Here is a 27419-nt window from a genome sequence, read left to right as displayed (position 1 = left end):
TAAGTGAAGGGGAAAAAAAGAAAATTTAAAATGAAGAAAGAAATAAAAGAGAATCAAAAGTGACAAATATTAAAGAGATTCAAAGGAACATTCAGATAATAGAAGTCCCTAGAGAAAAAACCAGACCAAATGCCACAAGCTGTATTATTCAAGAAAAATTATTTTGAAATAAAAACGTGAAACTATATATTAAAAGAGCACACTGGGTATCCACAAACATCAACCAAGAATGGCAAACACAAATTGCTAGATGCAGGCAGGAAGGAAGGGAAGTCGGTGAGGGAAGGAAAGGGAAGAAGAAAGAAAATTGACAGATACATAGATAAGTATCTGTTGGCCATCTAGAAAAATGTATTTGTCATCCATTGGGCCCTAACCCAATGACTAGGAGGTGACTTAACACCCTACCTGTGCACTTTGTTCTGCATGTGCCTGGGAAAGTTGGGCTTGCAAACAGCTTATTAGTTCCTCCTTCTCCTGGAGTTTCTGCTTTATCTTTTCTACTTCCATCTCTTCCTCTGTAGAACTCTTATCATGCTGAAAATGAAGGCAATAAAGTCATTGATTTAAAAGAATTATAATAATTAACACGTATCTGATCTTTTGCTCTAACTTGCCCTATATAACCATTTGATTATAGTTTTATAAATGGGAGCAAGAAATAACACCTGACTTAACAACCAGGAAGGAATCTTAGAGTTTTCCCCCCATTTTAGTATGGCCCAGTTAGCTACTTACTAGTAGATTCATCCTCCCTCAGATAACAGCTCTCAACTCTGGACAATATAGAAAAACAGCTACTTGAAAATGCTAGAAGGCAACCAAAAGCAGGAAGATACTGAAAAGGAGTCAATACCTGGAAGAAACAACACCAAGTTTCCCGTTTTTCTGGTTTTTTAGTCTCAGGACAAAACTAGTCAGCACCACACAGGACTAAAACTTAATAGAAAACTTAGTCTCACTGCCTTGAAGAACCAGAGGACAGAATTCAGAAAAGCATAGGTGCTGTTAGATGAGGGGCAAAACATCACACAAGACCTTGTAAGGGAAATCCGAATCTTTCAAGTCTATTTTTCTTCCCCAAGAGCTCTCTCCCTGAGATTGAACAAGACTCTCCCTCCCTACTGAATTCATCACCCTCAAATGAACCAAGTCTACTTATTAGAACTACACAAAATAATTTCACACTTTCTCCTACATAATAGTCAATCAAGCATCTGAGGATTGCCCTCATCTCTTCAACTACATTTGTCAGAGAATTTCTAGCTCTGTAATGGGTAACAAGAGTATAAACCTGTAACGATTGATTGCTAGAATTAGAAATCATTTGATTTGACCCTCTTATTTAACAGAGTGAGGAAATGAAGCTTCCAAGTGTTGATTTGGACCTTAAAATCAAATCAAATCAAAACAAAACAAAACAAAAAAGCAGAGGACAAAATAGATAATTTAAAAATCTAACAACATAGTAGGGGGACCGTTAGATGAAACAAAGTAACATGGGAGAGACATCAAGATAAACAAGCTATTTTAGAAGAATAAGTAAAGCTTCTAAAATAAGCTTTGAGAAGTTAAATAAAGCTATTGATGCAGGAAAAGTAATGTCTTCTGAGCATTAGACCCAAAAGGAAAGACTAATCAGGGTACTAGGAATTAACCAGTTACTCCAGGGTTGTACCTAAAAAATCAGTTACAACCTCATTTCCCAAGAACTAAAAACATTGAGATAAGAATACTACTGAATGAAGGAGTAAAATAAGGTGAAATTAGGAAAATAAAAATAAAATCAAAAACAGATTTCTTATGTAGAGTTAAGTCTAGGCCAACTGCAGTGTGCACATGTGATATGCCAGCCTCTATCTATTCTACACCAAACTCCAAAAAAACTGAAGATTCTTGTTCACTAAATGGCTGACTTAATGTGAATATTTGGGATTTAACTATATAGAAAAGTAATAAAAATGAATATTGGGACAATAGTCTATTTTTCAAAAGGTACCACTTCCCTTACTCCTCTAACCCTGACCTTAAATTGTTTTATTGGTGTCATAAACATAGAAAGCATCCCTTACAGGGAGCCCAAAGCAATCTAGTTGATTCAGTTACAATGCATGAAACTTTAATCTGCTACAGTGTGGCCATATGAGGACATATTCTTTGTCCAGTCACTGAATTAAAGAATTCAGAACTCACAGAAATTTTCTTACAGACCACGTAGTTTAATCTAACCGAAGATGAAATTCCTCCAAAAGTATGTGCCTCTCCTATATAAATGCTTCATTGTGGTATTTACTCGTCTTGTTGGCCTTTTTTAATTCTCTAAAAGTCTAGGTCACATTTCATTTCTGTATTTTCTGTTGGCCTTTTATTCAGTGTGTGGCCCAGAGCTCAGCTAGACTGCAAGCTCAAATAGAAAGGATAGCCATCTATGGCTGTACTACTTTAGCTTCATAAGTTTTTGTGACTAGTGAAGATCTGCTATAATGGGAGGCTTTTCCACTCAGAAAATGTGTAGCATATCTAGTTACCATACCTTGGAGAGTTGCTCCTCTGAATGAGATTCTGTAGGCAGAACAGTACCTCCTTGTGCCTTCATTTCTTCTATGTGTTTATTCAAAGAAGTTAATTTGGCCTTAGCATGAAGTTTTAGTTTTTTTATTTTGTTATCAGCAGCTTTTCTTTCTTCCTGTCACAGAACAATGACAATAAATATGTAAATGGTTTTTCATCACGTATCTAGTATATAATAAAAGTTATTCTTGGGTACGTATCATCTTACAGTATTAGGGAAATAAGAGTCACTCTCCAATAATCTAAGTGAAGAGAAAAATCTAAGTAAACGTTGTGTCTGTCATATCAAATGCTGGCAAGAAAAGAGTAAAAAACCATGGTACCTGTAGAACTTCATCTTTTTGCTGCAATTGAATGTCCTTCTGCCTGATGATTTCTTTGAGCTCTACCACCAACTGCTCAGCATAAGTCAGGCGCTCCAGAACATCCTCTTGTGTTCTATCGTTAAATTCCATGTCAGATTCTTGGGGTAATGCCTAGTATTTAAACAAAAAGTTGCCAATGCACCAGGGAAAAGATATTAGTGTCCAAAAGAGTACCTTCAATCCAACTTCATCTTAACTCTTGCCTAACTCACCTCCATACTTAAGAAATCTTTCCAACTCTGATCCAATACTAATGATCATCATAGCCATTAAAATATGTTGAGTATTTTGGAAATGTTAAGTACTTCACAAGCAAAACATTATCTGATTTATGGTATTATCCTAATTCTACCAAAAAGAAAAATAAAGAGAAGCAAAGATGATAAACTATCAAGTGGAAGAGCCCAAAGCTTAAATTTAAGAGAGCAGTTGAGTAAAATTCTCTTAACTATTAGGCAATCTTGCTTGTCTTTCAGAAAACTAAAGGACTTCTTTTGATTCCCCATGTGGTTATCAAAAAATAAACTATAAGAGAAGTGTTAGATAAATTTATAATAGCAAACATATTTTGAGACCTGAAAGGTGCCCCAAGTTCTGCCACTTATACAAAACTTTGCTAGGGAACAAGATATATACCGGAAGAGAATTTACAACAATCTAGCACTAAGCAAGGCTCAGGGAACAAATTAAAAAAAAAAAAAATCTTTCCAATCTCATCCAGGACTTGATTCCCAGCACTATGGCTCACAGGCTACAAACTTACAGAAGGATTATTTATAAAGAATCAATATTTTTTCTTAATCCTCTCTTCTACCTACCTAGCAAAATAGAGGCTGCTCAAAACTCTCTATCTTAAATTCTTTCCCCGGAAGAGCATGGAATACACACACACACACACACACACACAAACGTATCATCAGTTTCATTCAGAATAGAGCTACTCACAGGGTCTAGGGAAGCCCTCATATTCTCATCAGTGTCATCTCCTGATAGTTCATGCAACACAACATTTGCTAATCCTGACAATCGGCTCAGCATTTCTGCAGAAAAAGAAAACATAAGAATCAGTAAAATGGATATAGGCTTCTCTTGTACTGGTTGGTAACTATATCATCTACAAGTGAAATAAAAACTGTACAGGATGGGATCCCTGGGTGGCGCAGCGGTTTGGCGCCTGCCTTTGGCCCAGGGCGCGATCCTGGAGACCCGGGATCAAATCCCACGTCAGGCTCCCGGTGCATGGAGCCTGCTTCTCCCTCTGCCTGTGTCTCTGCCCCTCTCTCTCTCACTGTGTGCCTATCATAAATAAATAAAAATTTAAAAAAAACAACAACAACAACAACAAAAAAAAAAACTGTACAGGTGATATATATTAGACATAGACTATAGAGGATGATATCTTTAAAAATGCATTTACAGTGTATGTACAGTGTAGTTGCACAGTGCTTTTTTCAGGGCAACTGCACTGCACTTTAATAACCACCATTAATGTTTTCTAAGTCAAATACAGACATAATTGTTTAGTGGCAAATAATATTTCTTAGTTATTTAATCTCTTTTCTTTCATCATAATTTCATTTACAAACATGAACTTCTAACAGTACTTCGCCTGCCAGAATGTTATTCTCTCCTACTTTGTCAAATAAGCCCATGATGCAGTGCCCCCATGAGCCCCATTCTTTCCGTAGGGTTTCCTAAAAAAAAAAAATCATGTAGTTTTGCTAAAATTTGAATATAATCTTTGTTCAAATGTATGGCAATAAATTCATATATTAGAAAAGAAGGAAAAGAGATTTACATTAGCAAACTATGCTCTTCTGTAGCAAACTAGAAAAAGAAGAGCAAATTAAAACAAATATAAGCAGACAAAAAAGATACTAAGAAGAGAAATTAATAAAATTAAAATAGAAAAGCAGAGAAAACCAGTAAAACCAAAAGTTGGTTCTTAGAAAATGGGTTCAAATTTAAACAACCTAGAATTTAACATAGATTATTATATGCAGGAGATTATATACAAACCTAAGGGTAACCTTATGTCAAAAATCACTAATAAATATGTAAAGAATAAAGAAAAAGAAATCCAAACATATCACTAAAGAAAATCAGGGGATCCCTGGGTGGCGCAGCGGGGATCCCTGGGTGGCGCAGCGGTTTGGCGCCTGCCTTTGGCCCAGGGCGCGATCCTGGAGACCTGGGATCGAATCCCACATCAGGCTCCCGGTGCATGGAGCCTGCTTCTCCCTCTGCTTGTGTCTCTGCCTCTCTCTCTCTCTCTCTCTCTCTGTGACTATCATAAATAAATAAAAATAAAAAATAAAAAAAAAACGAAAATCAGTAAACCATGAAAGAGAGAAAGACAAGGAAGGATCAGAGAAAAGCTCCAAAAACAACCACAAAACAAGTAATAAAATGGCAATAAATACATATCTATCAACAATTAATCTGAATGTAAATGAACTAAACATTACAATCAAAAGACAAAAGGTGACTGAATGGATAAAATAAATAAATAAAATCCATCTACATGCTGCCTACAAGAGACTCATTTCAGACCTAAAGACACATGCAGATTGAAAGTGAGGGAACAAAGAAATATTTATCATGCAAACACATGTCAAAAGAAACCTGGAGGGCAGCCTGGGTGGCTCAGCGGTTTAGCACCGCCTTCAACCCAGGGCCTGATCCTGGAGATCCAGGATGGAGTCCCACGTTGGGCTCCCTGCATGGAGCCTGCTTGTGTCTCTGCCTCTCTCTCTGTGTCTCTCATGAATAAATAAATAAATAAAATCTTAAAGAAAGAAAGAAAGAAAGAAAGAAAGAAAGAAAGAAAGAAAGAAAGAAAGAAAGAAACGAACGAACCTGGAGTAGCAATAGTTATACCAGACAAGGTGGATTTTAAAACAAAGACTGTAGCAAGACACAATGAATGATACTATATTATAATAAAAGAGAATCCAACAAGAAGATAGAACGATTGCAAATATTTATGCACCCAACCTGGGAGCACCCAAATACATAAAACAGTTAATAATGAACATAAAGGAACTAATCAACAATAATACAATAGCAAGGGCCCTTAACCCCTCACTTGCATCAATGGATAGATCATCAAAACAGAAAATCAACAAAGAAACAATGGCTTTGAATGACACACCAGAATAGTGTGTGTGTAAATGGGTGATGGGAATTAAGGAGGGCACTTGTAAGGAGTACTGGGTGTTTTTTTGTTTTTGTTTTTGTTTTTGTTTTTTAGTACTGGGTGTTATATGCAAGTGATGAATCATTAAATTCCACCCCTGAAACTAATACAACACGCTATATTAACTAACCTGAATTTAAATAAAATCTGGAAAGGAAAAAAATCTTGAAAAAGAAAATTAGCCACTTTTTTACACCTTACTCAAAAATAAATTCAAAGTGGATTAGAGACCTAATGTGAGACCTAAAACCATAAAAATCCTTGGTCACAGGCAATAGCCTCTTTGACATTGGCCACAGCAACTTTTTTCTAGATATGTCTCCTGAGACAAGGGGAAAAAATTAAAAATAAACTATTGGGACTATATCAAAATAAAATGCTTCTGCACAGCAAAAGAAACATCAACAAAATTAAAAGGGAACTTGCAGAATGGGAGAAGGTATCTGTAAATGACATATCCAATAAAAAGTTAGTATCTAGAATCTATAAAGAACTTATCAAATTCAACACCCGGAAAACAAATAATCTGATTAAATAATGGGCAGAAGACATGAACAGACATTTCTCCCAAGAACACATACAGATGTCCAACAGACACATGAAGAGATGTTCACCATCACTGATCATAAGGGAAATGCAAACCACAATGAAATATCACTTGTCAGAATGTTAAAATTAATAACACAAGAAACAACAGGTGTTCCCAAGGATGTGAAGAAAAAGGAAATTTCTTGCACTGTTGGTAGAATGCTAACTGGCGCACTCACTCTGGAAAAATAGTATGGAGATTCCTCAAAAAGTTAAAAATGGAACTACCCTATGATCCAGCAATTGCACTATTACGTATTTACCTAAAGGATACAAAAACACTAATTCAAAGAGATACATGCACCTCTATGTTTATTTACAATAGCTAAGATATGAAAGCAGTCCAAGTGTCCATCCATTGATAAGTGGATGAAGATGTGGTGTGTACACATACACACACACACACACACACACACACACACACTAGAATATTATTCAGCCATGAAAATAGAACAGAATCTTGCCATATGCAATGACAAGGATGGAGCTAGAGAATATAATGCTAAGTGAAGTAAGTCAGAAAAAGACAAATACTATGTAATATTACTCATATGTAGAATTTAAGAGACAAAACAAATGAGCAAGGCGAGGAAAAAGAGACACAAATAAACAGAGTCCTAATCACAGAGAACTGGTGGTTATCAGAGGGGAGGTGGGGGGTGATAGGTTAATTAGGTGATGGGGATTAAGGAGTACACTTATGGAACTGCTGAATCCCTATACTGTACACCTGAAATCAACCAACTAATGGGACTCTGAGAAGATAGGAGTAGGAGACGGCATGGATTGTGGATCTTCCTGAATTCCCACACAAAAACTGACAAAGCAACTAGATAACAAAAACCTATACAGCCTTTACAAAAGAAACACAAAACTATGTGACAAAGTTTCCCACAAACTCTAAAATAAGCATGGATATAGAAAATCACCAATAGCCACAAGATCTGTATGTAATTGTCCATGTGGAAGGAAGGGAGAAGTAAAAGGAAGGTGGCAGAACGTTCCACCCTAAATCTTTCACTTTGGCATAAAGATTATTTTGAGCTAAAGGCACTTGAAAAACAAGTACGAGAAGGATGCTCTGACCTCCCCTTTTTCTTCCTGGAAACTAGATATAAAACACCATATGGAAGATGTCCTGCCTATATAAGGAGGAAAGTAACATTCTTATCTCCAGGGATGGGGAGAGGAGGCCAAGAGGAATTTGTACAAACACACTTTGTATGTGAATCCTTATCTTCCTAGTCACTTCTCCATGATAAACTCTACCCTTTGCCTTGTATCATTATCACAATTTACTGCTCTCTGTCCAACTCAGTATATAAATGTTCTACTCCAACTGCTTCTTTTGGTCACCATTTTCTACAAGGGATCCAGTGTCACTTAAAATTCGTAACAAATAAATCTGTATGTCTTCCCTGCTAATCTGTCCTATGTAAATTTAATTCTCAGGCCCAGTGAAAAACCTTAAGAGGATAGAGATAAAATAATGCTTCCCTACCAAAGCTGTGAGAATGTGACAGACATGATACAAAGAGAACCACAAAAGAGCCCTTGGGTATTCACTGGAAAATGTGCTGAACCAATTAAAGAACAGCAACTGAAAAAGGGAGGTATATTCTTACTCCAACAGCACCTAAATGCAAGGAGCATGCAAGGTCTGAAATGGCTAGAGTCTGGGCCCCCTGAACTCTCAAAACTAAAGTGTCAGGGCTCTCTTTCAGAACAGGGCCTCTATTGAGAGTACAATAAAAATTCATCAAGACAGAGTCAACATAGAACAAAGGAAGACCCAGATAAAGAATGAACTGAGGATAACAGAAAAAGAGTCAGGAAATTTCAGAAATCCAATGGCCACATTTTGAACCAATATTGGAAAACAACATTAATATAAAAATGAACACCTGAAAAGCAAGAGAGTCAATTTTCATACAAAGTTATTATAAGGAGCAAAATAATATCCATAAAGAAAATGGAAGCATGTCAAAGAGCCATGCTCAAAATAACTCAGAACTACAACCTACTAAATCAATCAAAAGGACTTAAAGGCATTAAAAATGACATAAGACATGAAAACCCATACATCAGAAACTGAAAAACCCAGGAAGACAGCAAAAGAAAGGAACAAAGGAACCACAAAATAGAAAACTATAACAAAATGTCTATAGTCAGTCCATTCAATAATTTAAATTCAAATGGATTAAATTATCCAATCAAAAGACATGAAGTGGCAAATGGATTGAAAAACAAGATCTAACTATATGTTGCCTACGAGAGACTCATGTTGGGTCTAATGTTACAGACAGGCTGAGACTAAAGGAATGGAAAAATATATTCCACACAAATATTTATAAAAAACAAACAGATTATTAGTCAAAAACTGTCATGAGAGACAAAGAAGATCATTACATAATGATAACGGAGTCAATTTATCAAGAGGATATAAAACTTATAAATAAATATATATGCTCCCAATATCAGAACAGCTAAATATATTAAGCAAATGTTCACAGAACTGAAGAGAAAAGTAGACAGCAATACAATTCAATATAATTCAATTCTCCCACTTTCGACAATGGATCCAGAGAGAAAGCAATAAGAAAACACTGAACTTGAACTACCCATTAAATGAAATGGGCCGGGAATCCCTGGGTGGGTCAGTGGTTTAACTCCTGCCTTTGGCCCAGGGCATGATCCTGGAGTCTCAGAATCGAGTCTCACATTGGGCTCCCTGTGTGGAGCCTGGTTCTCCCTTTGCCTGTGTGTCTGCCTCTCTCTCTGTCTCTCTCTCTCTCTGTGTCTCTCATGAATCAATAAATAAAATCTTTAAAAAAAAAAAAATGAAATGGGCCTAACAGACATATATGTCCATCCAAAAGCAGCAGAATACAGTCATTTCAGTGTACGTGGGACATTCTCCTGGATACAGATCATATGTTGGGCCACAACATAAGTCTTTTTTTTTTTTCTTAAAGATTTTATTCATTTATTTATTTATTCATGAGAGACACACAGAGAGAGTGGCAGAGACACAGGCAGAGGGAAAAGCAGGCTCCATGCAGGGAGCCCGATATGGGACTCGATCCCAGATCCCCAGGATCATGCCCTGGGCTGAAGGCAGGCACTAAACTGCTGAGCCACCCAGGCTGCCCACTGAGCCACCCAGGCTGCCCCACAACATAAGTCTTAATAAATTTAAGAAAATTGGAAGTATATTGAATATCATTTCTGATGATAATAGTATAAACTAACAAATCAAAAAGAGGGAGGAAGATAAATTAAGAAACAACTTTTTTTTAAAGATTTTATTTACTTATTCATGAGAAACTCACAGAGAGAGGCAGAGATACAGACAGAGGGAGAAGCAGGCTCCTCACAGGGAGCCTGATGTGGGACTCAATCCCAGGACTCAGGATCACGCACTGAGAAGGCAGACACTCAACCACTGAGCCATCCAGGCGTCCCAAGAAAACAACTCTTAACTATAAAGAATAAATTGGTTACCAGAGGGGAGATGAGGGGGTGGCTTAAATTGGTGATGGGGAATAAAGAATACACTTGTGTGATGTATGGAATTGCTGAATCACAATATTGTACACATGAAACTAATACAACACTGTATGATCACTAACTGGCATTAAACTTTTTTTAATCTCAAATGAGAAGAACATAAAAGAAGAAATAAAATTACTATTAATATGCAAAAGAAAAACAAGAAGAAAATTGGAAAATTCACAAATTTGTGGAAATTGAACAATATGCCCCTGAACAAAGGGTCAAAGAAAAAACCAAAATGGAAATCATAAATTACATTGAGACAAATGAAATGAAAACATGACATATCTATGGAAACTTAATGAGATGCAGCAAAAGCAGTTCTAAGAGGGAAACTTACGCAGATAGGCCTACATTAAAAAAAACAAAAGATCTCAAATAAACAACCTGTCTTGACACGTTACGAAACTAGGAAAAAAAGAACAAACTAAGGTGAAAGCAGAAGGAAGAAAATAATATCAGAAGATTAATAAAAGAAATGGATATTAGAAAAATAGTAAAGATTAACAAAACTAATTTTTTCAACAAAACTAGGTTTTTTTGAAAATATAAACAAAATTGACAAACCTTTAGCTAGACTGAGAGAAGATTCAAATGAATAAATTTTACAAGTGAAGGAGACACTGTAACTGATAACACAAAAATACAAGGAATCATTAAAGACTACCATGAATAATTATATGCCAACAAATTGGATAATCTGGAAAAAATGAATTCCTAGAAACATACAATGTACCCAGACTGAATCACAAGAAACAGAAAATCTGAACAAACCAATAACATAAGAAGACTGAATCAGTAACCAAAAACCTCTCAAGAAAGAAATGCCCTGAACTTGATGGCTTCACTAGTGAATTCTAAAAAATGTTTAAAGAAGAATTAATGCCTATCCTTCTCCAACTATTCTAAAAAAACTGAAGAAGAGGAAACTCTTTCAAATTCATTTTACGAGGACAGCATCATCTGGATACTGAATCTGAAAGGCACTACAAGAAAATTATAGGCCAGTATCTCTGATGAAATAGATGCAAAAATCCTCAACAAAATACTAGCATATCCAATTCAGCATCACATTAAAGGAATCCAGGGGATCCCTGGGTGGCTCAGTGGTTTAGCACCTGCCTTTGGCCCAGGGCATGATCCTGGAGTTCCGGGATCGAGTCCCACATCAGGCTTTCTGCATGCAGATTGCTTCTCCCTCTGCCTATGTCTCTGCATATCTCTCTCTCTGTGTCTCTAATGAATAAATAAATAAATAAAATCTTAAAAAAAAAACATTAAAAGGATCCATACACCACATCAAGTAGGATTTATTCCTAAGATGCAAGGATGGTTCAATATCCACAAATCAATAAATGTGATGCACTACATTAACATAATGAACGATAAATAACACATAATCATCTCAGTAGATGCAGACAAAGCATTTAAAAAATTCAGCATCCTTTCATGATAAAAACTTTCAACCAATTAGGTACAGAAGGAATGTACCTCAATATAATCAAGGCCATATATAACAAACCCACACGTAACATCATACTCAATGACAAAAAGCTAAAAGCTTTTCCTCTAAAATCAGAAATAAGGATGCCCATTCTTACCACTTCTATTCAATATAGGACTAGAAGTCCTAGCCAGATCAATTACGCAAGGAAAAGAAATAAAAGGACTCCAAATCAGAAAGAAGTATAATTGTCTCTGTTTGCAGATAACATGATCTTACTTATAAGAAACTCTAAAGACTTCACCAAAAATTACTACAACTAGAGGCGCTTGGTGATCCAATCAGTTGGGAGTCTGACTCTTGATTTCGGCTCACTTCATGTTCTTGGGGGCATGGGATCAAGCCTCAGATCAGGCTCCATGCTCAGCATGGACTCTCCTTCTTGAGTTTCTCTCACTCTGCCCCTCCCCTTGCTTGTGTCTTTTCTCTCTCCCTCTCTCTTTCAAATAAATAAATTAAAAAAAAATATTACAATAAATGAATTCAATAAAGTTGCAGGACCAAAATCAATGTACAGAAATTATTATGTTTCTATATATTAACAACAAACTATTCCCCCAAAGTTAAGAAAATAATCCCACTTATAATAACATTTTAAAAAATAAAATACTTAGGAATACACTTAACCAATGAGATAAAAGATTTATACACTGAAAATTATAACATTAATGAAAGGAATTCAGAAGACATATAAATGGAAAGATATCCATGCTCACAGACATGAAGAATATTATTACAAGTCCATTATCACTCAAAGCAATCTACAGATTCAATGCAATCCCTATCAAAATTCCAGTGCTTTTTCCCACAAAAATTTTTTAAAAATTAAAATCATTTGGAACCACAAAAGACCCAGAATGGACAAAGCAATCTTGAGCAAGAACAAAGCTGGAGGCATCACATTTTTTATTTCAAAATATACTACAGCTAGACAAGTGATGGGTATTAAGAAGGGCACTTGTTAAGATGAGCACTGGATATTATATGTAAATGATGAATCTGAATTCCCCTCCAGAAACCAATCTGCACTGTACATTAACTACTAAAAATTCAAATTAAAAAATGTTTTTAATTAAAAAAAACTTTTTTTTAAAATACACAAATTAAATGGGAAAATATATGCCATAAAGCTATGGTAACCAAAACATTAAGATATTTGTATAAAATAGACCAAGGTAATAGTAATAAATAGCCCAGAAATAAATTATACATTTACAGCAACTGATCTTCAAAAAAGCTGCAAAGAATACACAATGAGGGAAGGATAGTCCCTTTAATAAACGGTGCTGAGAAAATTGGTATCCACATGCAGAAGAATGAAACTGGACCCTTATCTCACAGCACATAAGAAAATCAACTCAAGCTGTATTAAAGACTTAAATGCAAGACTTAAAACTGCAAAACCAGTAGAAGAAAGCATAGGGAAAAAAGCTTCTTGACATTGGTCTTGACAATAATTTCTTGGATATAACCTCAAAAGCACACATAACAAAAGCAAAAACAGACAAATGAAACTGCATCAAACTCAAAAGCCACATAGCAAATGAAACAATGGAATAGAGATAACCTACAGAATGGGAGAAAATATTTGTAAACCATACATCGGATAAAGGATTAATATGCAAAATAGATGAGAAACCCAATTCAACAGTAAGAAAATCTGATTTTATTTTTTTAAGATTTTATTTATTTGAGACAGAGAAAGAGAGAACATGAGTGGAGGGAGAGGAGCAAAGGAAGAGGAAGAGTGAGAAGCAGACTCCCCACTGAGCAGGAAGCCTAACATGGGGCTCAATACCAGGACCCTAGGATCACAACCTGAGCCAAAGGCAGACCCTTAACCAACTGAGCCACCCAGGTGCCCTGAAAACAATGATTTTAAAATGGGCAAGGGAACCAGACAGACATTTCTCCAAAGAACATATACAAATGCCTACAAGGTATATGAAGAAATGTTCAACGCCAAAAATCATCAGGAAAATACAAATCAAAACCACAATATCGCATCATTATCTGTTAGAATGGCTACAATCAAATGGACAAAAGATAACAAGCGTTGGCCAGGAATGTAGAGAAAAAGAAACCCTTGTACACTGTTGGTGGGAATATAAATTGATATAGCTATTAGAGAAAACAATCTGGAGGTTCCTCAAAAATTTAAAAGTAGAATTATCCATGTGATCCAACAATCCCACTTTTGGGTATATGTCCAAAGAAAATCAAAGCAGTATCTTAAAGAGATATTTGCAATCCCATCCTCATTGCAGCATTACTCACAATAGCTAAAATATAGAATCACCTAAATGTCCATTGATAAACAAATAAATAAAATGTGTCACATATACATACATAATGGAGTATCATTCAACCCCCCCCCCCAAAAATGAACTCCTGTCATTTATGAGAACATGGATGAACTCTAATGCTAAGTGAAATAAAGCCAGATATAGAAAGACAAATACTGCATGATCTCACTTAAGCTGGAATCTAAAAAAGTCAAACTTGGAGACACAGACAGTAAAATGGTGGTTGCCTGGGAAAAGTGGGTAAGGGAAATAAAGAGAGGTTTGTCAAAGGATACAAACTTTCAGTTATGCAGGATAAATAAATTCTGGAGGCCTAATGTATAACATGGTGACTACAGTTATTAGTGTTGTAATATGCCTGAAATTTGTTAATAGAGTACATCTTAAATGTTCTTACCACATACACAAAAGGGCAATTATGTGAGGTGATAGGTATTTTCCATTTTTTAATTAGCTTGAGATAAAGCTCAAAAATAATAATGACCTCAATAAAGCTCAAAAATAATGACAATATCCACTTCCAATATAAATGTATTCATAACAAAAATAGCTATCTATAAATTGCTAAATTTTTATACACCATTTAACAGCATAGTAGAGCACAACAGTAAGTATATGATGGAGATATGTATCATATTTACTTGCAAACTTTGCTGAATGCAGGCATGTTTTCTTTGATTTGAAAGAAAACAAATACCTCTGTTCACCTCCCCCCCAGTAGAAAAACCCAGAAATGAAGGGGAAATTCAAGAAATAACTGAAAAGTTTTAAAAATCATTTTGGAAATGAAGACAAAACTAAAAAATTTAAAAAATAGGAAAATGAATAGTCATAACAAATCATACATGAGGAAAAAAAACAAAGTAAAGATAATTTTACAAATCAAAAAGAAATTATCCATAAGCTAAGCATGCAACTACCTTATGACCCAGCAATTTGACTTCAGAGAAAAGAAGTCTTAAGTTCACACAATAACCTATACATAAATGCTCACAGTAGCTTCGGTTGTAAGAACCCAAAACTGTAATCAGCATATAAGTCCTTTCAACAAGAAAATGGTTAAACAAACTATGGTAACATATATACCACAGAATACTACACAGCAAAAGCAAGCAATAAAAAAGAAATCAGGAGAAAGTGATAAAGATTGATGATGAGCAATGTGGACAGTCGAATTCCCTGAAGAAGAAAAGCAAAGTTACAGGAAAAAAAAAAAACACACACACACACACACACAAAAGCATAATTGGAGAACACTTAACTAAAATTTTAAATTTCTGAAGTTTGAAGCTACATATTGAAAAAGGCTGCTATGTAACAGAGAATATCAACCCAGAACAACCAACAAGACATTCCAGTAAAATTAATGGACTTAAAAATTATCCATTAAGGGGATCCCTGGGTGGCTCAGCGGTTTAGCACCTGCCTTCGGTCCAAGGCATGATCCTGGAGTCCCGGGATCAAGTCCCACATCAGGCTTCTGCATGGAGCCTGCTTCTCCCTCTGCCTGTGTCTCTGCCTCGCTCTCTCTCTCTGTGTCTCTCATGAATAAATAAATAAAATCTTTAAAAAAAAAATTTATCCATTAAGATTTAGGCCAAAAGATCATGTCACGTAAATTTTTAAAAAAGGAAATAAGACTACCCTCAGACTTTTCAACTGAAATATTTTTGCCAGAAAAAAACTGGAGTTACAGATTTGAGATATTCAAGGAAAGAAAATGTGAGCCAAGGATTTTATTTTCAGCAAAAATGACCTTCAGATATAAAAAGCACAGAAAGCATGCAAGAAAATTCATGCAAAATTTTCCCATGAGCCTCTCCTAAGGCATCTATTAAAGAGAAAGCTTGAGACAATTAAAATGACTAAAGAACCATCATCATAAAAACTGGTGGTAAGCACTAAATATATAGTTACTTGTAGAACTAAGACTGGGACAGAGAGAACATAATACTTAATAATTACATACTCTGACCATATATGGGACTACCATAAAGAAAAATGGAAGATGTAAGTAACATATGCAAAAAAAACTTTTTAGAACTGTTTTTCAATAACCAAAATCACTGGTGGTTGTATCAGTATTGTTATTCCTTCACAATTGTGTGTCACGTGGAATTAAAGTAAATGAGCTGTATGGAACCAGAAAAGACCCTGGATAGCCAGAGGAAAGTTGAAAAAGAAAACCAAAACTGGTGGCATCACAATTCTGGACCTCAAGCTCTATTACAAAGCAGTAATCACCAAGACACTATGGTACTGTTACAAAAACAGACACAAAGATCAATGGAACAGAATAAAGAACCCAGAAATGGATCCTCAGCTCTATGGTCAACTTATCTTTGACAAAGCCGGAAAGAATACCTGATGGGAAAAAGAGTCTCTTCAACAAATGATGTTGACAAAATTGGACAGCCACATGCAAAAGAATCAAAATGGACCATTTGATCACACCATACACAAAAAGGTTCAAAATGGATAAAAGACCTAACTGTGAGACAGGAATCCATTGAAATCCTACAGAACACAGGCAGCAATCTCTGTGACTTCAGCCGCAGTAACTTCTTACTAACCACATCTCCAAAAGCAAGGGACACAAAGGCAAAAATGAACTATTGGGACTTCATCAAGATAAAAAGCTTTTGCACAGCAAAGGAAACAGTGGACCAAACCAAAAGACAACCTACAGAATGAGAGAAAATTATTTGCAAATGACTTATCAGATAGAGGGCTAGTATCCAAAATCTATAAAGAACTTATCAAACTCAACACTCAAAGAACAAATAATCCAAGAAATGGTCATAAGATATGAACAGACATTTCTCCAAAGAAGACATACAATGGCCAACAGACACATGAAAAAATGCTTAACATCACTTTGTATCTGGGAAATACAAATCAAAACCACAATGAAATAAATACCACCTCATACCACTCAGAATGGTGAAAATTAACAAGTCAGGAAACGACAGGTGTTGGCAAGCACACAGAGAAAGGGGAACCCTTGTACACTGTTGGTGGACATGCAAGTTGGTACAGCCATTCTGGAAAACAGTATGGAGGTGTCTCAAAAAGTTGAAAATAGAGCTACCGTATGACCCAGCAATTGCACTACTGAGTATTTACCCCAAAGATACAACTGTAGTGATCCGAAGGGGCAACTGCACCCCAATGTTATAGCAGCAATGCCAACAATACCCAAACTATAGAAAGAGCCCAGATGTCCATCAACAGATGAATGGATAAAGAAGATGTGTGTGTGTCTGTGTGTGTATACACACACACAGACACACACACAAAATGGAATACCACTCAGCCATCAAAAAAAATGAAATCTTGCCATTTGCAATGATGTGGATAGAACTAGGGAATATTATGCTAAGTGAAATAAGTCAATCAGAGAAAGACAGCTTTCATATGATCTCATTCATATGTGGAATTTAGGAAACAAAGGATCATAGGGGAAGAGAGGAAAAATAAAACAAGATGAAATCAGAGAGGGAGAAAACCATAAGAGACTCTTAATCATAGGAAACAACTAAGGGTTGCTGGGCGGGGAGTGGAGGGATGAGGTAACTGGGTGATAGACATTAAGGAGGCACGTTATGCAATGGGTATTATATAAGACTGATGAATCACTGACCTCTACCTGTGAAACTAATAATGCATGGTTAATTAATTGAATTTAAATACAATTTTAAAACTTTAAAATAAATTTAATGAAATTCTAAAAAGATTTTTGTTGATTACTCTCTATGTTATATAATTGATTTCTTCTAGAATATGCATTAGATGAAAAAAAAGAACATGTATTAAAAGTATTACACTTAGGGATCCCTGGGTGGCGCAGCGGTTTGGCGCCTGCCTTTGGCCCAGGGCGCGATCCTGAAGACCTGGTATCGAATCCCACGTCGGGCTCCCGGTGCATGGAGCCTGATTCTCCCTCTGCCTATGTCTCTGCCTCTCTGTGTGTGTGTGTGTGTGTGTGACTATTATAAATAAATAAAAATTTTTAAAAAATCACTACTGTTAAAAAAAAAAGTATTACACTTAATATGTATCAAATATATACTGATTGCCTAATAAACTTTTACTCAGACTAGGAACAACAGCAAAAAAATATGATAATAAAAAAATAAAGTGAGCAATTAACAGGCATAGTAATTCTATCAGATTTTCAGTATAAAATAAGGAAATACAGGTATAAAACAAGAAATTAAGAACCTCAAGATAAAACCTGACCTTGAATTTGAATTGAAAGTATCAGTATGAACTTTTACAAGGTATTTTACCTTAGTACATCGATTTTCTTAGCTCTGTCCACTGAAAAGGCTTAAAAATAATGACAAACTGAGAAGCAATGAACATCCCTAATGCTATACTGAGGTATTTCAGTACTATTTCTCATTTAAAAAAATTTTTTTTAATTGAGGAGGTTCTCTGGACCAAAGGATCAAGTGAGTTTCCAAGAAGAATTTGAATTGCAATGTATTGAAACCAATGAAAAATATTTAAATTCCAAGTTCATAATATTAAACTAGTCATCATCTAAGTATCTTGAAAACTAGCCAAGTCAAGGATTTATCTGGTCTTTTCTATTTGAACTTTATCATTCAGGAACCAAATAGCAGATATGGGGATCCATCTCCTCATAAATTATTCAGCTAATAAATGAAAACAAGATGGTAGACTTGGAATATTTAGTCTACTATTTTGCATCTCCTTCTGAAATCATGGATGTAGACACTGAGTATCAACAGCTGATAACAACAAAAAGAACAAACCCAGACATTATGAATCCTCTGATGAAAGAATATAACACCACCTATAATCTTGGCAGAGATCAAACCTCAGTGAGAGGAAGTCTCTGAATCCAGCTGCCAATTTTCAGGAAATGCAAAGGACACAGGAATATGCTGAATTGCCCCATGATAGTAAAATTCTGAGAGTGTCAAAAAGTCTAGGGTCTTCCACAGAAATTGAAAGGAAAAGACTTAAGAGATACCAAGTTTAAAAACGGGAGGTGGGAGAGGAAAAGATTCATATTGGGTGATAAAACCAGAGAGAAACCACAGGGAAGTGACAACAATGAAAAGAAGGAAAGCAGGTGGAGGAATTTCTCAGATGACTAACTAACAAAGGCAGATTTCTTGACCTCATGGTTACTGTAAGAATGCTCACCTCCTAACAATTCATTAAACTATATATTTTTGGTGTGCTTTTTTGTACTTGAGTTTTCTTTTACACTAAAAAGGTTTTTTAAAAAATCAATTACTAGCTAGAGGGAGTTATTGGACTTAACTCTTGGATTGATCACATACCATGACCTATAAATATCTTAATCACTGGCTATTTTCCACGATTTTCACTTCAGATTCTCCAACCAACCTCCAACCCTCCTCTATCATAGCCCTGCTGTTTGCACCCACACTTTCTGCTCTAAGTAGTTAGTTTGGATCCTAGTAGCTACTGCTACTATCTTTAGGGCTAAATAGAAAAGTACTGGGATTTCAGACATTCTGGCAATGTTCTCAATTTTAAAACCACAGACCCTTTAGAGAAATGTACAACTTATCATGTGTAGGCAAACATATGCACATATGTACATAACCAGGGTGGTATGTCCTAAATAAAATCTTTTGTATATCACCATTAGCCAAGAATATTGTAATGGTTATGTAATGTCTATTGGGAAAGTATTTTTTTCATTTTCAATTAAATATACAATTAAAATCCTGGATGTCTTCTCAAACTAAGACTCCATCTTCCTCTCTCCCCACCACTGGAATCCAACACTACCATGCATGAGATTCTGATTCATCGTCCCTAGGAAGGTATGTCTCCACCAGCATCCTACTGAAAATTACAGCACATGAAGGACACATACAAATGAACATAGGACAATGATAATATTAATGGTAACAATTGTTGAGCAATATGTACCACTTTATATACATTTTTCTATAATCCTCACAAAATCTGCAAGATCAATGTTACCATCATCACCATTTTAAGATAAGGAAAACGGACACTCAGAGCAATTAATACATTTCAAAGTCTGTCCACTAAAAGAGCATTACGGAGTAAGATAAAAAGCTCCTCAAATGAAAAGTGGGTTACTTTTCTCACACAACTGTTTAAAAATAAGTATATTTGAAAAAAAGAAAAAAGATTCGTATTCAGGATGTACCATTTCAGGTAAAAGTAAAGGAGTTTCTCATAGATTGATTCAATAATCCAAGAGGTCCATGAGAGAGTAAGTACTATAGTGGAAAGAACAGCAAATCAGGAACCAGAAACTGAGATTTCAGTTCTGGCTCCCAAAAAAGAGGCTGTACTCTGCTAATTAAGTTAATTTACAGTTTCCTCATCTTCAAATGAAGAAGGGTGACAAGAAGCACTCTAATGACCAGTATTATGACTCCATGATTCAAGAGTGATTTGTATAGCTGTTGACATAAAAGAAATAATATGGAAATGTAATTGGAAAGGGCATCTCAGGCACATTTAAGTGCCTTAGGTAGTTCAAAGGTTGAGAACTTGAGAACAAAAGAGACACTAAGTTGTCATGCTTAAGCTAAATGAAAAAGGATGGATATCCCTGTCGAGGCTCACTGTAGGACAGAAATGGGCAAATGTATATATAAAAATTAATAAAGGGAAAATACTTATGTTCACAGTAATAAATTCACGTCAGAAATATATGTAACTCTTGGACAAAATGCTCTTACTACTGTTTCATAAAGCACCAGAATCATGAGTAGCAACATGGAAAAAGAAAAAAATAAAAGGTTCCATGCCAAGGCCAACCTTCAATAAAACACTTAGGCAAATAAAACAATCTTCCAAAGTCAATGCTGGCTCCACCTTCCACAAACGCTGCCACAGGATCTCGACATTAGTATGCTGAGGTGGCACCTGGAATTTTAGAAGTATTATTTTCTCATAGTCTTCACTGCTTGCTATAAATAATTATCTTGAAAATACCTACTTGGCATGAAGCATAATGCTGGGAGACACAAAAATGTAAAAAGAAAAAAAAAAGCATGTCCCTAGCCACAGAGAATTTAGTACAAAGGAAATAACTGAAGACACTGAAGACAGTGCATGCCTGGGTGCACATCTGTTTGCTTTGCGGTTTAAATCACATCTTCCCACAAAAACAACACAAAATGGTGAGCTCTCCAAGCCACTCCTCAAATTTATTTAATGTATACTTGGTTGAGCCTCAGTAGTTTTCTTTAATTCTCAATCAATTTAAAAACAGAGCTGAGAGAGAATGGTACTATATAGTGGGGAAAAAGCATATCTAATATTATGACATATTTTATAATTATGAAGTTAAAAGATAATTTTCATGACAAAAACAATTTTCATTAAAAAATTTAGAAGTAAATGGTAGCTATAATTTATATAAGCACCACTATACACTAAGTTCTGTTTCAACAGCTTTGCATATAAAAATTTAATCTATCCTCATTACTTTTTTTATTATTAAAACAACCCCAACAAGGAGGCACTATCAATATCCTCAGTTTTAGGATGAGTAAACTGCAGCATAAGGGAGATCCTATAATTTGACTAGTCACAGAGCTCCACAAAGCTTCTTGGCCAGTGGAGATATACAAAAAAGATAATCCATTTTCTCAGTAACCTCATCACATTCTTCATTGGGGCGGAAAGCAGAGCTGGGGTCATGAGAGCACTCATATACTTATACATACTTACAGTTCTAGAAGTACTCTTTTTTGACTACAGAAACTAAAATAAAATGATTCAGGGTGATATGGCCCAAGAATCCCACGTTTATACCACAGACAGGTTCGCACAAGGACACAAGGATATAAGTACATGGATGTACAGCAGTGGTTGTGATGGCCAATAACTGAATACAATCCAATGTCCACCAATAGGGGACACACTAAATACATTTTAATATTTCTATGAGGTAGTTTAATACTCATGGATAGAGAAAAAATATCTTATAGTATTAAGAGAGAAAAGAAAAGTAGAGAATGGTTACGTGTATCATGATTCCACTTGAGGGAGAGAAAAAGGAAGAGGATATATAAGTGCTTGAGTATCATCAGAAAGTTTCTTACAAAGAAATAAATTCTCTACAGTGCTTTACTTCTGGGAAGTGGGAAATGGGGGAAAAAAGGAGAAAGATATATTTTTTTATATTATATCCTTTTGTATTGAATTTCATTTTACCAAACGTACATATTGCTGATTTTTACGTGGCTTAATTAAAAGTATAGCATTACAGAGCCTAACCTTTTATATACTGGTCCCTAACAACAGACTGGCATATAATGATCGGAGGTGCGATGCATTCCAAATAATTTATTCTTGGTATTTAACCAAGAGAAGTTTATGAATGATTTATTATTTTTATGAGTAAAATCAATATCCCTTTAACTAATCCATTAATGCAAAAAGGGGAAAGGGAGGGGGCCTCTAAGAGTCAAGCAGAAAGGGGGAAAAATTATCTCTTAAAGATGATTTTTAGGAGGTTCTATCCCAGAAGAACCTCAAAAAAAGAAAAAAAAAAAGTTCACCCATCCAGCCTGAAGGTCCTTAGAAATGTAAACAGCCTTCTTGTAAATTAAGTAAACGACTTTATGTGGTCCCCAAATTGGGTTGGGAGTGTCTAGAGTGTAGGCAGGAATTTTTTTTTCATCTTTTTAAATACGATCTTGTAGGGCAGCCTGGGTGGCTTAGCGGTTTAGCGCCGCCTTCGGCCCAGGGCATCATCCTGCAGATTCCAGTTCGAGTCCCACGTCGGACTCCCTGCCTGGAGCCTGCTTCTCCCTCTGCCTGTGTCTCTGCCTCTCTCTCTCTCTGTGTCTCTCATGAATAAATAAATAAAATCATAAAAAATATGATCTTGTATATAACATTTACTGTGCTATGTACACCGTTATCCATAACTAAATATATTTGGGATATGCTTGCTCAAAAATGTTTTACTAATAGCTTTTGCAAAAAAAAAAAAAAAAAAATGTTTGGGAACTACAGATGTGGTCACATGTCACGCAGGGAAGACAGGCGCATTATTTAGATGTTCATCCCCCAGTCATAAGGGATGAAAACGGAAAAGCCCTGAAACGATCAGTGTATAAGATTTGCAACTTTTTAGGCCTCTTCAACTTTTCCTGTGTCTATTCCACAACCAAAGCTTGCCATTTCCAACTTAACCTGGGTCTGACTCTTCATAGTCATTCTGAACCGCAGAGATTTAGTTACTTTATGTTTCTGGAAAGGCCTTCTTGGGCCTTTCTCTGAGGAGTTCTCCACTGCCATCTCTCAAAGAACTGTAAGGCTCTTTTATTTTTTTTTAACCTTTTTTTTTTTTTTTTTTTTAAAGATTTTATCTATTTGTTCACGAGAGAGAGAAAGAGAGAGAGAGACAGGCGGAGGGAGAAGCAGGCTCCATGCAGGGAGCCCGATGGGGGGGACTCGATCCGGACCCCGGGGTCATGCCCTGGGCCGAAGGCAGATGCTCAGCCGCTGAGCCACCGGGCTGCCCTCTAAGATTCTTCAAAAGCTCAGAAAGCTTCCAACTACCGCCACAGGCCCAAGGACTGTCCCAGTGACTCTAAATATCCCTGCCCCTCACCTAAGCCGTCCTGTCACCACAGACCAACTGGAACTCCTTAAATAAGTCAGACAACTACATTCCTCTTTGGTCAGGGGACTCAGCCTCCCGTCTCCCCGACACAGCCCTCCCCTTCAGCAGAGGGGCATCCTCCACACCACCAAATCCACTGCTCTTTCCTCCAGAACTTTCTTCGGGGTTTGGTTTCTTCTAACGGCCCGCCCACCTCTGATTCCTGGGAGGGTCGTGCGGATGGCACCGCCGAGCTCGTTCCGGTCTCCGAATCTCGCCAGCACGTCCTTACGCAGGATCGTCTGACAGGCCCCCTCTGGTGTTCTATCCGTCGTCACCGTTTTCTGTCATCTCCGCCTTCCAGAGCTTGGACTCCTTTGGGTCCCGCCTCCCTTTCCGGAAACTAAGTTTGTTTAGGGCCTGAGCGCCGCGGGGGGTGGGGGTGGGGGAGGGGGAGGGGCGGGCAGGTTCTCCCCGACGTCAGCCTGCTGCGTACCCGCGGCGGCCTCAGCGAGGCCGAACTGACAGGACTGACCAGACGGCCGTCTCCGTCGCTCCCGGAGAAGAAACGTCCTGGGCAAGGGGCGGGCCGCGCGGGGAGAGCCCACGAAGCCCTGCGACGGGGCCCGCTTGCTTGTGAGCAGCCAGAACTAGGCCTGGTGGGTTGAAGGGAGGCGTGTGTAGGGCCGGATCCCGGACGGAATCGGAAAGAGGAGCGGGCAGGGAGGGGACCCGAGAGTGGCCGCTTCGGCGGCGGCCCCCGCGGACGGGGGTGACCGTTAAAGGACTCAAGGAAGGGAGGACTCACCTGGGAGAGCGTGCGGCCGGAGGCACCGGGGGCCCCCTCCCAAACGCGAGCCACGTCAGCTCGGGAATCCCGTGCGCGGCACCTACCGCCGCCGCGCCCCGTCAGGGGGACTCAACCACTCGCAGTCGGGACGGAAGACGGGATTAGGCCCGCGACCAATCAGGGCTATCGGCACGGCGTTACCACGGAGACCAGGCACGCCTTGTTTGTAACTAACCCATCAACAATGACGGAAGCCAATCAGCGCCGGGAAATGCTCGGCTTCCTCAAAGAAAGAGCCAATCAATGGCCTCTAAACAGCGGCGGAGGGGCGGCGCAGACGCGAGCGAGTGCCCCGGAAGAAGATCCGCGGAGTAACCGGAAATGCCTGGAGGGCGTGCGTGCGTGCAGCGGCGGGGGTCAGGTGTTAAGCCGTGGGAAGGGGAAGCGACTGGGCTGCTGGGGGGGCGGGGATTCGGTCTCCCTGCAGTGTGGACGGTCCTTGAGCCGGGTTACGGCGGGCTTGGACTTTAGTGGATCCCCCGTACTGCGGGTACCAGGTGTTACAGGATTGGATGAGCTGTTGCAGAAGGGAGTGGGGGTAGGGGGCTTGCTCTTAGAATCAGCGAGGAAGGAGGTCGTCTAATGCGATCTTTCCATTTTTACTATGAAAAATGAGAACCGGGTTAACAAATTTGTTTTTAAATTTATTTTTCATGAGAGACAGAGAGAGAGAGAGGGGGGCAGAGACACAGGCAGAGGGAGAAGCAGGCTCCAAGCAGGGAGCCCGACGGGGGACTTGACCCCGGGTCTCCAGGGTCACGCCCTGGGCCTAAGGCAGGCGCTAAACCCCTGAGCCACCCGGGCTGCCCACTTTGCCACCTTTTGAATCTTTGTTTTCTCCCCACTACATTATTACGAACAAAAGACAGGAATTTTTATCTTTTGGTCTCAGCTGTATTTACAGGTCCAAGAATAGTACGCGGTAGGCCACTCAGTATCTTTAGAATCTAGGAAGTACATTCGATTATCACCATTTTATACTGGATAGAATAAGGTTTGAAAAGATTAAAGAATTTGCACAAATTCACATAATGAGGGGCAGAGCCAGGATTTGAAGTAACTATCAAGGGGTGTCTGGGTGGCTCAGGGGTTTAGCGCCTGCCTTCCACCCAGGGTGTGATCCTGGAGGCCCCAGATTGAGTCTACATCGGGCTCCCTGCATGGAGCCTGCTTCTCCCTCTGCCTCTCTCTCTGCGTCTCATGAATAAATAAATAAAATAAAATAAAAATGAAGTAACTATCAAATGCCAAAGCTGCAGTACTGCATCAGTACATCATATTCTCACATTGCTGACTACCAGTACCCAGCAAAGCCTGGATCAGTGCAACCACCAGTCTTCACTTGTACCTTCAAAGTGCAGCATGTTGCAGGAGAAAATTTAACGTATTTTACATACTCAGTTTCCAACTTCATCCTCAGCATACTCCAAATCTTTTGTGTGTACTCAGCTTCCTCCCCCATTTCCCACAACAGTTATTCAAACTTGGGACGGCCTAGGTGGCTCAGTGGTTGAGTGCCTGCCTTTGGCCCAGGGCATGATCCTGGGGTCCCAGGATCAAGTCCCACATCAGGCTCCCTGCGTGGAGCCTGTTCCTCCCTCTGCCTATGTCTCTGCCTCTCTCTCTCTCTCTCTCATGAATAAATAAAATCTTTAAAAAAAAAATAAAACAGTTATTCAAACCTTTAACACCCTCCTCACATTCGGAGCAGATAGATGAACTTCTGTCTCAGAGAAAATCAAAACCATCTGCCTGGGGTCCTATTGAAATAGTTACTCCCTTACACAAACATTGTCTTTCTCCTTACTTCCTTGTTTCCACATTCAGCCTTAGAACAGATCTAGTTTTAACATAATGAAATCTTCTTAGAGGAGAAGAGATTAGAAAATTGTCTGTATCGTAAGTAGATCTTAGGGCCCTGCATTTCATTCTTGGGTCAGCACAGACTGGGTCATTCAGTGAGAACTACAGTGAACACTAGGAAAATGAAGGTATAATACTGGGTGGAGGTTAAAGAGCTAAACAGGTTTTTTTTTTTTAAAGAGCACTGAAAGACTGGAAATAATTTAGAATGCAATTTAATGGAAGCAGTTTAGGCCCTGAGAGAGTATTCAAGAAAATAAAAGATAATTAGGAGTTGACCCATCAGATAAGAGGGAAAAGAGCAGTGGAGGCAAATGGAGCAGCATATGCATGGACTAGGGAATGACATGAATAATTTGAACTGGTGGACAAGAAGTGGATCACGAAGTAGTGTGTGATTTTTTTTTTTTTTTTTTTTTGTGGAAGGGGTTTGGATATTCTGAACACTAGAAGCTGCAGAAATCCCAGATGCCTACCATCATTCAGTTATTTATCCCTTATGGAGTGACCATTCCTCAATTAAGAGTGCAATGAAAACAAGTTGGGAGATGGAAATATCACATCCTCTCTGATTTACTGTTGCCCAATTCCCTCTTGGTCTTCTTTTTTCCAGTTCTTTCTTCCTCATTCTCACCTTCCCTTATGCCAAATACAAACTTATCCTAAAACTTTCATACAGCCTCATTTATTAATGTATTCTCCAACCTGAGGGTAATATCTTCAACAGAGTACATGTTCAATAAATAATTGTTAAATGAACAAATGTTTAAATTCATAAGAATCTGATGTATGACTATACAAATAAATGTTAAAATCTGAGAGATAAAAATTTCTTGAGAAATATAAACTTTAGGATATATAAATATATACACAAAAAATATAAAATCAATTACATCAATCAACGCAGAAAAAAATTGACAAAATTCAACAGCCATTCATTCCAAAAAAAAAAAAAAAGTCTAAGAAAACTAGGCATAGAAAGGAACTGACTCATCTTGATAAAGA

General features: G+C 37.7%; 1 protein-coding gene across 9 annotated transcripts in view; it reads right to left on the bottom strand.

The window, feature by feature from the left end:
- GOLGB1 (golgin B1) overlaps positions 1-24685 on the bottom strand; it is a 90570-nt gene extending 65885 nt beyond the window's left edge. For 4 of the 9 annotated variants that reach the window (XM_072811581.1, XM_072811585.1, XM_072811586.1 and 1 more), the window contains exons 1-5: positions 24510-24685; positions 3882-3976; positions 2895-3047; positions 2534-2686; positions 409-537 (exon numbers count right to left, since the gene is read on the bottom strand). In XM_072811581.1, the coding sequence (XP_072667682.1) occupies positions 409-537; positions 2534-2686; positions 2895-3047; positions 3882-3974 (528 nt within the window). In that variant the 5' untranslated portion in view covers positions 3975-3976; positions 24510-24685. Of the gene's footprint in view, positions 1-408; positions 538-2533; positions 2687-2894; positions 3048-3881; positions 3977-23915; positions 24105-24509 lie in introns of all 9 variants that reach the window. The other 5 variants (XM_072811582.1, XM_072811588.1, XM_072811583.1 and 2 more) reach the window with 3 other exon arrangements.
- Between the last annotated feature and the right edge of the window lie 2734 nt (positions 24686-27419).

The sequence above is a fragment of the Canis lupus genome, chromosome 35 (genome assembly GCF_048164855.1).
Source record: "Canis lupus baileyi chromosome 35, mCanLup2.hap1, whole genome shotgun sequence".
NCBI classification, from domain to species: domain Eukaryota; kingdom Metazoa; phylum Chordata; class Mammalia; order Carnivora; family Canidae; genus Canis; species Canis lupus.
Note: the sequence above shows the minus strand (reverse complement) of the source record. Positions and strands in the feature narration are given on the sequence as shown.